The sequence below is a fragment of the Trachurus trachurus genome (genome assembly GCF_905171665.1).
Source record: "Trachurus trachurus genome assembly, chromosome: 15".
Taxonomy (NCBI): domain Eukaryota; kingdom Metazoa; phylum Chordata; class Actinopteri; order Carangiformes; family Carangidae; genus Trachurus; species Trachurus trachurus.
The window spans coordinates 7,047,449-7,062,337 of record NC_139906.1 but is presented as its reverse complement, the minus strand read 5'-3'; the positions used below and the strand labels follow the sequence as shown (position 1 = coordinate 7,062,337).

The window sequence follows — 14,889 nt, the reverse complement described above, 5'->3', positions numbered from 1 at the left end:
AGACTTAGACCAGCGTAAACCCTCCCCTCGTCCCTCCCACCGGCGCAAACGGCGAAGAGGGAGGAGAGAGGGCGGGAGGGAGACAGAAGGAGGAGAGAAAGGCGTGGAGTGGGTTTGACACAGCCGAGTCAGATCTTCACCAATCAAATGAGCTCCTCTCCTCACCTTTAACTGCGCGGAGGGCGATGCGCGCTGCAAGTTTGTCATTTTATACTTGGACATGGACGGAGGAAACAGCGACGCCAGAGGCCGAACCTCTCCCCGGAGGAAACAGCTGTTTCCCCGGAGGTCCGAGCTCAGAGTGACCAACAATGAGTTTACTAATATTAATACAAATATCCTTAATCAGGTTTGATCTGATACACTGAGAACCCCTGCCCAATAGTATAAGAAACAACAACTAATAAACTAATAAAGAAACTCACATTTATTCAAACCCTGTGCAAGATGATGAGACAAAGATAAACAAACACCATGCGTAACGGATGAAATCCGCGTAAAGGACACTCTCTCTCTCTCTCTCTCTCTCTCTCTCTCTCTGTCCGTCTCTTTTTTTCTCTTTTTTTCTGTGATAGAGAGTATACTGTAGTAGGCTATATACTGACTATCTGATACCGAGGCAGTGGTGGTGGACTAAGAGAGATGAAGATTTGTGTTTTGTTTTTCATTACGGCTGCCTGATGCGGTCGCTGGCGTTAATAAATTAATAAGTAAATAAATAAATAAATAAAGCGATCATCACAAGGGCAGAGTGGTATCTCAACACGGCAGCGACATGCAGTCATTCACCCTCAGTCCTGCTTTTGGGACATCCACAGCTGCTTTTCAGTGCCAGTTCGTCCCTGCTGTGTTAATTCAGGTGGAGTTTCCATTACGCGTGCCACAGCCTTTGATCTCTGCTTTGATCTGACGTCAGATGTGACGGGACAATCTATATAGATATAAATTCACGTGTTGATTCCATTAGTTGCATTAAATAGTGGTTATTGTGGATATTTATTGCATTGAAATGTGTCTGGAACTGTGGAGATCTGCCTGTGAGGTCTTGGTGACGTGTGTGCACTGCAGGTCAGTCAGCCAAACTTCCACTGCACCTGCTGCGCTCCGCGCTGCGCTGAGACTAGACCTGGTTGGAGGTGGCGAGCTTTCAGCGCAACTTCGGCGGGACATTTTCGGACGAAACTTCCACTGCACCAAGCTGAATCTGTGACGCCTCCCCCTGCTGCGCGGCCACGCCTATCTCAGCGCAGCGCGATCTGCCAATCTTCCAATCTGACTTTGCGCTCGGCTGCGCTGGTCGAAACTTGCATTAGACCGGCTGCGCTACCTTGCGCTACCTGCGCTGCGCCAGCAAACTAGGGCCCCAAGAGTTAAACATAGGTCTGAGAAAAGTGCAAATATTTTACGAAAAGCATGTAGAGAACTGGGGATGATAGATGTCTGGAGAACTTTACACCCAAGAACAAAAGACTACACATATTATTCTAATAGACACTCCACATACAATAGATTGGACTACTTCTTCATGTTTAACAAGGATGTATCAACTGTTAAAAAATGCATTATAGGAACAACAATATTATCAGATCATGCTATGGTTGTTCTAACGGTAAAATTAAACGTAGCAAAGGGGAAAACATTGTGGAGGATGAATAACTCACTCCTACAAGAGGTAGAGTTTAAAGATATAGTTAAAAAAACAGTAAATGAATACTTGGAACTAAATGATACTGAAGAAATTAATAGTATAATTTTGTGGGAAGGGGCAAAAGCTGTACTAAGGGGAGAAATAATTAAATACTCATCAATAAGGAAAAAACAGCAGGAGAAAGTTAAGACAGAACTTCAATTACAAATAAAAGTACTTGAAGATAAACATAAAAAACTGCATGATCCAGAAATAAATAAACAGCTGAAAAAGAAACGAGCTGAATTGGACAAGGTGATGACAGAAGAAGTAGAGAAATCATTAATACTTACTAAACAGACACATTATGATGGAGGAACAAAATCAAGGAAAGTACTAGCCTACAGACTTAAGAAGCAAAAGGGTAAATCTTATGTTACCAAGTTAAACTCTGATACAGGTACAGTTTTAATAGAAAAAAGTGAAATTGCAGACGCATTTGCTAAATATTATGAGGGATTATATAAAGATGATAATGATAATGTAGACACAAAAGAAACTGAGATATACCTCAAAAAATTAAATTTAAAACAAATTTCATCACTGCAAAATATCAATCTTATCAAGGTAATAACGGAGGAGGAAATACTAAAACAAATTAAGATGTTAAAAAAAGATAAGTGCCCAGGAGACGATGGTTACACTAATGAATTTTATAAAGAGTTTAGAGAACTGTTTGTACCTCTTTTGCAAAAAGCCTATAATTTTGCACTAGAAGCAGGAACCTGGGCATCAACATGGAATTCATCTGTAATAACTGTTATTCATAAGGAGGGAAAAGATAAAACAGATACATCCTCCTATCGTCCAATCTCACTATTAAATACAGACCAAAAAATACTAACATCCATATTAGCAAACAGACTTAAATACATTATGCCAAATATAATAGATAATGACCAGTCTGGTTTCATTTCTAATAGACTCCTATCAGATAATACAAGGCGCACACTCGATATTATTGATTTCTCACAAAAAAATAGAAAGGATTTATTTCTGTTAACACTTGATGCGGAAAAAGCCTTTGATAGGGTCCTGTGGCCATTTATTTTTTCAACAGTAAAAGCATTTGGTTTTCACCCGACTTTTGTTTCATGGCTAAAATTAATGTACAAAAATCCAGTTGCTCAAGTAAGAGTTAATGGCACCCTGTCACGGCGATTCCACATACACAAAGGAACCAGACAAGGGGACCCACTGTCTGCACTTATTTTTACGTTATGTATGGAACCGCTTGCTGAAGCGATAAGACAACAAGATAAAATAAAAGGAGTAACTATAGGTCAGGAATGTCATAAACTGGCACTATACGCTGACGATATAATTTTATACCTTACGTCACCAGAATACTCAATCCCAGAACTAATGAAAATAATAAAAGAATACAGTGACCACTCAGGGTATAAAATTAATGAAAGTAAATGTGAGGCTATGTGTATAGGTAAACAGTCTACAGACAACTTTAAAGGAAATCTCAGATTTAAATGGAATCAAAGTGCAATCAAATATTTAGGTGTAATAATTCATAATGATTTAGATAAAATGTATGATGTAAATTATCAGAATCTGGAAAATAAAATCAAACAAGATTTGAATAGGTGGAAAACAATACCTGAGTCGATATTTAGTAGAGTAGATACAATAAAAATGATGGTTCTCCCACAATTCCTGTTTCTCTTCCAAGCCCTTCCAATTGCAATTCCCCCACAAAGTTTCAAAAGGTGGAACAGAATAATAACTAATTTTATCTGGAATAATAAAAGGAAAAGGGTTAAACTGAAAACATTAACAAAATCTAAGGAACATGGCGGATTAGCACTCCCAGATTTACAAAAATACTATCACGCCACTCAAACCAGCATTATAATGAAATGGACTAATGATAACACAAAAGCTAAATGGTTTAAGATAGAAAAAGAACTAGCGCCACTTTCAATAAAGACTCTACCCTTCATAGAAAAGAAAGACGCCATAAAATTGAAAGGACAAAACAAATGGACGGACAATACTTTGTACAACTGGAAACAGGTTTGTAAAAGATATAAAATAGATAATGACTTATTATACCTCAGAGAGATGGCATGGGACCCCCAGTTTAGACCAAATAAAATGGACAGTGTGCTAAAGGTTTGGGCATCAAAAGGATTGCAAATATATTCACAATTACTAGTCAATAAGGACATTGATTCATTTGAGACTATATCAAATAAGTTTGACCTATCTCAGTCAAATTTTTATAAATATTTGCAACTTAGAAATTATCTTACCACTTTTCAGAAAGGACAGGGTCACCATGAACAACACCAATTAATAACTTTTATGACAAAAAATTATAATTTAGATATCAAGAATATGCTCTCAAAAATATATAAAATACTAGGAGACAGTGAAGAAACACAAGACTCAATTAGGACAAAGTGGAATCAAGAGCTCAGTGTACAAATAGAAGACGATGATTGGAAAAATGCTTATAGCACAATACACAAAACAACAAGTTCTGGATATTGGAGGGAATTCTCATGGAAGGTATACACACGTTTTTTCATTACTCCAAAAATACAGTCTAAATTCACAACATCCATTACTTCAGACTGTTGGCGAAATTGTGGGGAGCACCATGCGAACCACTCACACATTTTCTATTTTTGTCCATCACTAAAACCTTTTTGGAAAAAAATTACAGAATCTTTCTTTTCAATTTTCAAATTAAAAAAAACATTGGAACCGAAATGTATTGTTTTAGGAATAACACCAGCTGAACTTACAAAAGAAAAAGACAAATATTTATACAGAATACTTAGAATAGCAGCTTTGAAGCAAATAACAAGAAATTGGCAAAAATCTATCTCGCCTTCTTTAATAACTGGAAATTAACTGGAAACAATATTCTGGAAATGGAAAAAATTACATATAGAGTCAGAAATCAAGAACCAGAATGTCTGAAGAGATGGAATAAGTGGTTTGATTATATATATAAATAAATAAATAAACGGATGTTTTCAGCCCTGAAGAAATGTTTATTAGATCTCTGAAGAGAACAAATTTGTGTATGTATATATAGTATTTTTGTTTCTATTTTATGCCCCTTTTTTTTTTTTTCTCTTTTCTCCAACTGTCTTTGCCCCCCCCCCCCCATTATTAATATTCCCCTTAATATTATTATTATTAGTATCTTATTTTTATTTTTTATTCTTATTTTACTTTTTATTTTATTTTATTTTTATCCATTTATTTATCACTTTTCCTTTGATGTTTTTCACAAAAAAAAAAAATGTCATAAATGTTGCAGGAACGTGCCAGTGACTGATAAGATATGTGCTGGAATATGAACTTGAATTCTGCAATAAAGTATTAAAAAAAAAAAAAAGTTTAGTGATGAGAGCCTAAAATAAAAAGGAAAAAACACGCAGCGGTCCAGCTGAGAATTAATAAAGAATTAAGGAGTGCTGGAGTAAACAAGGTGTCTTATTTAATGACCAGTGAGATGACAAGTCTTCGTGGTTGCTGCTCTGTGCAGTGTCCGGTCTTGTCATAAATCACTGACAAATCAGCCTGATTAAATCAGCAACAATCACTCTCACACTCTCTCCCTCTGCCATCGAGTAAAACTTCACATCCCTGCCTGCCACTTCTTTCTGTATTTTTGATACACATTTGTTTTTACCAGTTTCAATTGTCTCAACAGTTAACCAGAGTAATATAATTCTCAAGTCAGCTGCCAATCTGCAGGGACAGCGCGTGTCATAAGCGCGAGGACAAAAATGTAGCCTACAGAAACAAAGCCGGTGCGGAAAAAGAAAAGAAAGAGGCAAAACAAGAGCCTATGTAGTATTTCGACCTTAAAGCAGAAGTAAGCGATCCGGTCGTTTGGGCTAATGCTGCGTTCCAGGCAGGCTTTTGAAACCGTAAGTTACAGCTTCAAGTCACGACTTACGACTTTGTAGCGTTCCAGGCAACCCGTAACTCGTGTTTTTCCGACCTGTTGCACCTGTTTTACCTGTGAAAGTCACTATAACGGCCACTCGTAACTTCCGACCCGTGAACTCGTACCAGATCGAACTGGTACGACTTCACAGGTCGGAAAAACACGAGTTACGGGTTGCCTTGAACGCACCATAACTTATTGTCAGCCGATGGAGTTAGCCGGTTACATGCTGCCACTCCGACATATTGCCATTCCGACATTCTACTATTCAGACATGTCACCACTCAGACATACCACCATTCCGACATGCAAACGTCCTGCCATTCCGACAGTTTCGTCCCGCCATTCCGACAAGGCTTTAATTTCCATAAGGAAATGTGCCTTACTCCGAGCGGCGGTTAGGTGTATGTGTGTATGTTTTTTTTTTTTTTTTTTTCATGTTTTAAGACATGTGTACAGATGTGATACAGTCAGTGGAAGCTTAATAAATAAACAAACACAAAGTCTCGCCATGTACAATCACACACTCCGATGTCAGTTTGTAACAATTTCCCTTAAAATAAGGGTACAAGGGGAACTGACACAACTGCTGCAGGCGGATCTAGGCTCGCGCTACTGGTGCGTCCAGGGAAGCAATAATCAAAGTCGCTACTTAGAGTCTCTGTATTTCACTGAACTCAAAACGCGCCCATCACAGGCGGCATATAATAAACAACTACACACAGATCAACAGAACCCGAAAGCCCTCCCCCCTCCCGCTGTCCATTAAGTCCGAGTGGGAATGAGTGTGTGTGTGGGTGCGCGAGCGCACTGTCACTGTCCGTGCCGGCGTGTATGTGTGTGTGCGGGGGTGCGCGAGCTCACAGTCAGTGTGTGTGTGTGTGTGTGTGTGTGTGTGTGTGTCTGTGTGTGTGTGTGTGTGCGTGCGCGTGGCGTGCGTGTGTGTGTTGGTGCGTGGTGAGGGTGAGTGAGAGAGAGTTTGTTTGTCCTACCACCAGTCCTCTCCCTCGTCCCGCTTGGCTGAAAACGGGCTGTGAGGTGTCCAAACGGGCCTTTATGATCACAGGGTAATCCACCGGGAAAAATAATCCACTATGCCGCCTCTCCTCCCCTCTCACCACGTCACTTCTCCATTTAAACCCTCGGTCCCACTAATGCACTTTTACGCATTACGCACACAACTTACAGCAAAAAAGAAACATTCATTCATTCATTAAAGGTCCGCACGTCCCAGTGCGCAAACCACAAGGATAATTGATCATTTCCCTGGCCTACACAATGAAAAAAAACCTGGGGAGCAAACCTGCAAATCAACTACCCCAGCTGGCCAAGCAAAACCCAGTGGATCACTACAAGATGTTGCAACTTTTGGGAATTTACTCCTAGTAAAAAGGCTTACAAACATGGACCAGGACGGCTCCATAATACGCACAAAAATCCAAAGGAAACGAAAGGTAACTTTAAAAAAAAAATAGCAACAGCACGAAGTAGTCAAAATATGTGTTTTACGCATGCCTCTGTGCGTCTGCAGATCAAATTGTCTATAATTAAACTTGGAGCCAGACTGTAGCCAGGCTACAGGAGAGATCAAAAATATGCAGGGGTCCAGGACCCCCATGAGAACCACTGATCCTGTTGAACGTAGGGGAGACTGGGGACAGTTGCAACACTTTTTACATTTTTCTCAGTTACTCGGAGACTATTTGGACTAGGCTCACCAAACTTTTATAGATTAAACATACATTTGTCAGCTAATTAGTCATACCATTTAAAGATGGTTACATATGACACATCAATCACAATATTCATTTGAATGGAAGAATTCAGACGTTGCAACTGACCCCAAACGTGGGGACGGTTGCAACACGGATAAGGGACGGTTGCAACATATTAAATATACATTAAATTTCACTAATTAACTTTTGATTTTTGTCTCAATAAGCATAGTATTCCTAAAATATGCATTGTCTTACAATAATACTATAGTATTATTTAGTTATTTAGTAATATTTATCAGAGAACAGTTGGAGTTTTGTTTTGCGTAGAACATAGGCCTCGAGTCAATGTGCAGAGGTACAGTGGTAATAAAACTCAATAGCTCAGTGTGAGACAAGAAGAATGGAACTATTTGCAATACAAGAAACTTTTATAAACATGTACTCTACTTTTGGATGATTTATTCACTGTATGACATCAAATAAATGTACTTTTCTCTAATTTTCAAAGGAAAATATATGTGGCTACGTCTGTCCATAGAATAAGATACAACTACAAATTGGCATATTTCATTATAGAAAGTTATCTGGAGAATTATTTTGAAATCTTAGGTTTAATATAATTGGCTGTTCTGTTCATCATGAGGGGGAAAAAAAGATATATTGTGCCTATTTTATGCTAGAAATGTTTCATTTTATACATTTGCATTTGCATAGTGCTTCCCATATTCAAATGGAAGTTGTTGCAAACCGTCCCACCCTGTCAGTCATGACAAAACATCATGTACAAGCTAGACACAATGACACTGACACATGCTAACCATGTCATTTGATAGTCAACAAAACAGTGATTCAAACTAGGTATGCTTGGATTAATTCATACAAAAGGTCAGGACAGTATGACAAAAATACAGGTCATGAAAAAAGCTACTTTCATACCCTTAAAACAACTTTGTCTCAGTACAAGCAGGAGCAGATGCTGAATATGTCTTTTCTATTATTGGTGGGTAGAGGGTCTAACTGTGAATGTGCAGTGTGAGTGTCATCACTCTAGCATGTTTCTGATTGGAGAAATAAGGCTTGTTGCAACCGTCCCTTGTTGCAACTGTCCCAAGTCTCCCCTACTGTAACCACTGTGATACAATAAAAAACAACATCACTGATCTGATTCACCGGCGTAGCGGTCCCTCTCTCCATTAACTCTCCTAGCTCTCTCGACCACAGCTGCAAACTAAGTAGCAACAGCGCCAATATAATAATAATAATAATAATAATAATAATAATGCATTTTATAATCGAGATGGATGTGACAAGGGGCGTTGACCAAGTCAAAGTGCTGTTAGAGGAGAGAGATGGGCAGGCAGGGAGGCGGTGATCATTATTAACCTACACATTTAATGACCTTATGTCGGAATGGCGGAACGTTTCCAAAATAGGAAAGTACCGCCATTCCGACAATGGAAACAAAAATTGTCGGAGTGGGTGGGAACGTTTTTCAATTAATGGAAGTGCCGCCATTACGACAATTAGACGTCAATGTCGGAGTGGCTGTATGTCGGAATGACCGAGTTAGCCGCCCCCGCCCTCGTCATGGATCTATTGGTCCTCGTCCCTACGTCACCACATTCACGCGCCATCCCTTGGCTGCACACACAGCCCTTCATGCCGTTCTCTCTCCTCATTGGATAAAACTTGTAGGATACAAGAAAAGTTTTCTCCTCGGCTTACAGCAGAGCAGAGTGACTGACAGACCCGTGTTTCAGACCAAACACTCTATGTAAGGGATTGCCGTCGGAAGATATAACTATTTAAGACTTATATTAACACAAAAATATCGCTTACTTCTGCTTTAAAATAATGTTTCTAAACTTATTGAAGTGGTAGAAAATGGGGCTGACCCAAAAGATTTGAAGCTTCAAAGCTTCGTTTGTTGCCATGGTAATCGATCATGAAAGTCTGTGATCGATTTTTTTTTCTTCTCCTCTTTCCCTTTTTGACACCGGTTCTCATTGGCAATTGTTACATTAAAATGAGTAGGAGACTTGGCATCCTGGAAACCTGCCTGATTTTGGAGATATGCAGTGTTTGTTTGCCATTGCTTTCATTATTTCCGCTCCCTCCTTCACTCACCCCGCACACCAGCGCCCTGTGCCGGGCAGCAGGCCGGATAGCCAGATAACGTCCAATAGAGGGAAGACATAGGACTTAACATTTTATTGGTGTCGGCTGTAGCCGTTATGTAACTAAGGGGACAGCTCTCCATTCCGACACACCTCCACTTCGACACCCCGCTGTTCCGAAATACCCCCATTTCGAAACACCGCTGTTCCGACACCCTCCCTCCGCAGCTGTCCAATGTCCAAGGTGCTGAACCGCGTGACGTTGATTCTGCTTTGTGGCTCGTCTGTGAAACGTGTGCTGCTCAGAGTCTGGGCAGATCTGTCCCACTTGCTTTCTCCCCGACTCCGTTGTTGGAGATCTCCACACAGTAATAGAAATACACTTTTTTCTCCCCCCCTGCTCCGCTCGAGCGCGGCTGAACCCGGCTTGAGCTCACAGGGGCGCGAGGCTGCTGCAGCCGCCGCTCGTGCTGACAGCTGACTGAGGGAGATGCTTTGGTTGGGCTTAGGCAATGAAGAAAGGAGTTGGTTAAGTTTAGTAAAAAGACCACGTAGAGGCTATACAGGCTAGAAGCATAATGAACATTATGTCATTAATATGAAGTATTTGCTTGTTTTGCAGTTAATTATGCACATGATCCGTTTGACCCCAAAAAGGAAAAAAGGATCACAGCGCACTGGGGGTTTCCCCCAATAGCCTTTTCGGAATAGCGGGGTCTTTAGAAAAAATAGAAAACCCCGCTATTACGATGAATGGAAGTCTATTGTCGGAAAGGCGGGGCTTCGGAAAGGCGGGGTGTAACCGTTAACTAACTTAACGTTAATCTAACGTTAACGCCAACGACAGTTGTAAATAAGCTGGCACCTGTGCAGGTAGCCTATAATTTAGACCGAGTTGTACCTCGCCACTCACCGGAAACCTTTAACTTTCACAGAATAAACAAAATAACTATTTTTTTTGGCAATATATCCCAAGTAACTTACCTGAAACGCACTCCGTCGACGTCCCTGGACCAATACTGACAGGAGTCCCGCCGTCTGTGGTTACTTCCATATGTGGGCAGGTCTGCTGCCGACGCACCAGAGACGTTTGATGAGCTGGCACAAATGAGTATCAAATGTGAAGATATTCGCCCATGGGCCGATGCTTGACAGATGTTATAAATTATAGGGCCGACGTCCAACGATAGGCCGACGTCGGCCAGATGTACGTGTGCTATCTGGGTACTGTCTTGGAGCGACATTCCCGCGCTGGCGGACAGGAAACGACCGAAACGACGCGTTTTATTCGGTTTTACCTGACAATGAGAAGGGAGGAGAGCTCTCCGCTGCTGCTAGAAGCAACACTTGTTAGCAGCCTGGTGTTAGCCACATCGTTAGGTGTGTAGCCTGTGTTGCTGTGTGTAACTTACTGCAGGGAGTCTGTGTGCTGTGACGAGCAGTGTGCGGCGAGTCGCGAGTGTTATAGTCCGTGAACCGTGGTCCGTGACCAGCAGCATGTGGTGTGTTGCAAGTGTTACTGTTGTGTGATTACTGGGTAGCGGAGGGGAGGGGAGGGTTACACCGGGCCATAGGTGCCGGCCGTATCGTTGTAATAACGCAGAAATCCTTTAGGGGGCGACAGAAGTTACGCACTATGGCTATAAACAGTCACATACAACATTAATCCTAAATGCCCAAGATTCAGTCACAATCCAGCTATGGTGGGTCACATCACATGTTTTGGTTGTACAGGGCTCTGAACAACCTCTGGACAGAAATTGTTGAAGCTCAATGTGTCAATGTTGACCCTGATCCTGTAATTACCATCTTTGCAACAACAACCTCAGAAGAACAATGTACTATCGTATAGTCAAATGCCAGAGCTTTTTAACATTGATGGCTGTTTATTCCATTTATGTGGATGTGTGTGTGTTTGTCGGCATACGTGAGTGTGTGTGTGTGCATGGGTATGAGTTGAAGATGTTCATATTTAGGGTACATCTACTGTATGTGTGGTGTATACCTTTTTCTATTTCTATTATTTTATTTTTATTTTATTTGTTTCTGTCTTGTGAGGGATGGTTGATTTGCTCTAAAATGTTAATTGTTCTGTAACCTTAAAATAAGGGCTATTAATAAAGTTCTTAAAAAAGCAAAACAGCTACATACGGAGAGAGAAAACAGCTCATTAATTTTCATGAGAAGCTGCTGCTGATTCAACACAGACGTAGTGACTCCGCCGCTTGAACTCTACCAGCTCCACCTGTGAGGACAAAGTGGAGACAGACTCCAACAGGTCCAGTCAGTGAACTCACCTCAGAGTCTCCAGTCTACAGTTTGGACTCTCCAGTCCAGCACACAGAACCTTCACTGCTGAATCATCCAGGTTGTTCCAGCTCAGGTCCAGTTCTGTCAGGTGGGAGGGGCTGGACTTCAGAGATGAGGCCACGACTTCACAGTGACTCTCTGAGAGTCGACAACCAGCAAGTCTGTGAAGAGAGAAAATAAAATGTGTCAGAATAAAATCAGTTTTAGACTGTAGTAAAAACACAGTTGATACATCTAATGACGGAACGTGATGATGTGATGAATCTGAGGTTTAGCTCATTTATTCTGTCTGAGCGGGTGTAAAACTGCTACTAAATTTTTGCGTACGGCGAAAAGACGAAAATGGCGTACACCCAAAATATTTACACCTTTTTCAGATAACTGTGTGTACGCACAACTCTCCGCAATTTCTCTCTGATAAATCACACCAGACCTAAGAATGGTGCACACGTGAACACACCTCTTACTCCACCCCCGGAACGCCTAGACACAACCATATGATCAGCACATGCATATTAATTAGCCATGTGCGCTCTGTGGAGCGGCTACAAAGTGACAACAAAGTGACAACAAAGACGGTTACACCCCGCCTTTCCGACAATAGACTTCCATTCATCGTAATAGCGGGGTTTTCTATTTTTTTTCTAAAGACCCCGCTACTCCGAAAAGGCTATTGGGGGAAACCCCCAGTAGGCAGTGCGCATTGATCCTTTTTTCCTTTTTGGGGTCAAAATGGATCATGTGCATAATTAATTGCAAAACAAGCAAATACTTCATATTAATGACATATAATGTTCATTATGCTTCTAGCCTGTATAGCCTCTACGTGGTCTTTTTGCTAAACTTAACCAACTCCTTTCTTCATTGCCTAAGCCCAACCAAAGCATCTCCCTCAGTCAGCTGTCAGCACGAGCGGCGGCTGCAGCAGCCTCGTGCCCCTGTGAGCTCAAGCCGGGTTCAGCCGCGCTCGAGTGGAGCGGGGGGGGGGAGGGGTGTATTTCTATTACTGTGTGGAGATCTCCAACAACGGAGTCCGAGAGAAAGCAAGTGGGACAGATCTGCCCAGACTCTGAGCAGCGCACGTTTCACAGACAAGCCACAAAGCAGAATGTAAACAACGTCACGCGGTTCAGCACCTTGGACAGCTGCGGGGGGGAGGGTGTCGGAACAGCAGTGTTTCGAAGTGGGGGTATTTCGGAACAGCGGGGTGTCGAAGTGGAGGTGTGTCGGAATGGAGAGCTGTCCCCAACGAAGACAACGGGCGGAGGGCGGGGGAAAGAAGCGGAACTTCTCCAAAAGCGAGATACACGGTGACATCGGGCAATAAATCAGTCAGAAAAATGATCTTGCATTTTAATAAGCTGCAGTAAAAACAAAAACCTCCCAAATCTCAACAAAAGGGAGCAGAAAGAAGAATAATCGTATGTAATCTGCCCCTTTATCCCAGAAAACCTTTTTTTTTTTTTACCTAGATGTTAAAACAATGTAAAGCAGGATTTCCAGGATAGTTACCATTACTTTGCACGCCTTTCCACACAGTTACAGCTCTACTGGACTCGGTTTAGGTCATTACAGCTGAGTCCTTCACAGTTCCTCCTCAGGGCCGCGTTGTCTCGCTCTTTATTCTCTCCTCTCGTCAGCTCCAAACTCACGTGCACCTCGTTAACTCAGGTAACAGTCTAGGCTGCAGATCAGTTTGCGCTGCTGCCGATGTGTTTTTAAACTTGGCGAGTTTGATCCTTGTCGGAAGTCACACTAGAGTGTGTATAAGCAAAAATGCAAAATCCTCAATCCGCACTGTTCATCAATTAACATAGGCCTACAGCAGGGGTGGGCAATTATTTTTTCCAGAGGGCCACACTGACTCCGATAAAGTGAGTGAAGGGTCACACGATTCGAAATCAAATTGAAACATCAAATATTTATTGCTGAATTATATATAATTATATATTATATAACTAGCCTACATATATTTGGTGGAAATTATTGCATTACAATATAGGCTGACAGCCCACAATCCATGTAATCGCATTTTCAACTTATATCCATCACAGATCACTGAAGAAACATACTGTAATATGATATAAATATGGACTCAAGGCAGATTGTTTTATCAAAACTTACTGACCATAAATGACTGCACCAATTAATAATGTTCACAGACACCTGAATATTAGGCTACAATTAAGCACTCAGATCCTTTTCAGTTCTGATTCAGTGTGTACAAAACCTTTTATTTATGAAAAAACACAATACTCCTTTGCTGCTGCCTAACAGCACCAACATGAAAAAAAAGACTGATTTGATTACAAGCGTAGCCATTGGTGGATGGAGGCTTCAGACGCACGTGGCTACAATCAGTCATATGGTCGATCACGTCAGAAAACCCAGCGATCTCATAAAATGCTCTTTTAATCACAGTTTGCTAAACTTCAGTGTTTGGGAAATAATAATTAGGTGCCGCGATGTTGCTTTATAACCGTCAGAAGTTATGACATGGTTTGGCTGACAGAGGGTTGTGAAACACCGGTCCGGCCCCGTGGTCTCCTGTTGACAGGTCGCGGTGGTCAGAAACTCCGCTGTGGAGAAATCCTGCACCAGAGCGGCTGCTCTCCCTCCTCCGTCGGAGCTCTGGTGTCAGACAGAGAAAGAGACTGAGCAGCCGTCTGTCTTCTACCTGGAGGAGGTTACTTTCTGTCTGCGATGTGCAGGCTCCTGTTCTAACAGGGCTGTCACTGTTTCAAACAGCTGATTAGTGCGCATCGGCTCGCACTTATGCTCGCGGGCCGGATTGAGACGGCATGCGGGCCGGGTCTGGCCCGTGGGCCGTAAAATGCCCATGTATGGCCTATAGCCTAGTGTTATTATAGAGCGGGTTGGATTGCCAGCATCAACGGTCCACCACTACCACTAGCCTACTTCAAAAAATCCTACTGTGCTCTTCTAAATGTAATCCGCGCTCCTCTCTCCCTCTCACACTGCAGTTCTCTGACTCAGCAACGGTGTCGCCAATTCCTTCTGTTTCTCAAAAAAGGTGTAAATCACGGTATGGCACACTTTTTCCTGTCAGGTTTTGGCTTGACAGATCCCAAATTTGGCAGAGAAAAGTGCGTACGCACAAAACGGGGGGAA

The 14,889-nt window shown here is 41.8% G+C and overlaps 2 protein-coding genes across 2 annotated transcripts in view; both read right to left on the bottom strand.

The window, feature by feature from the left end:
- The window catches only part of LOC310998557 (NACHT, LRR and PYD domains-containing protein 12-like), a gene marked incomplete at its 5' end in the record, with an annotated part of 81,414 nt that overhangs the window by 54,404 nt on the left and 12,121 nt on the right, over positions 1-14,889 (bottom strand). The gene's annotated exons all lie outside the window — the stretch shown is intronic.
- Positions 1-14,889, bottom strand: part of LOC310998559 (protein NLRC3-like) — a gene marked incomplete at both ends in the record, with an annotated part of 29,713 nt that overhangs the window by 8,693 nt on the left and 6,131 nt on the right. The window contains one exon of the mRNA XM_083988672.1: positions 11,745-11,918. Coding sequence (XP_083844798.1) covers positions 11,745-11,918 — 174 coding nt within the window. The remainder of the gene's footprint in view (positions 1-11,744; positions 11,919-14,889) is intronic.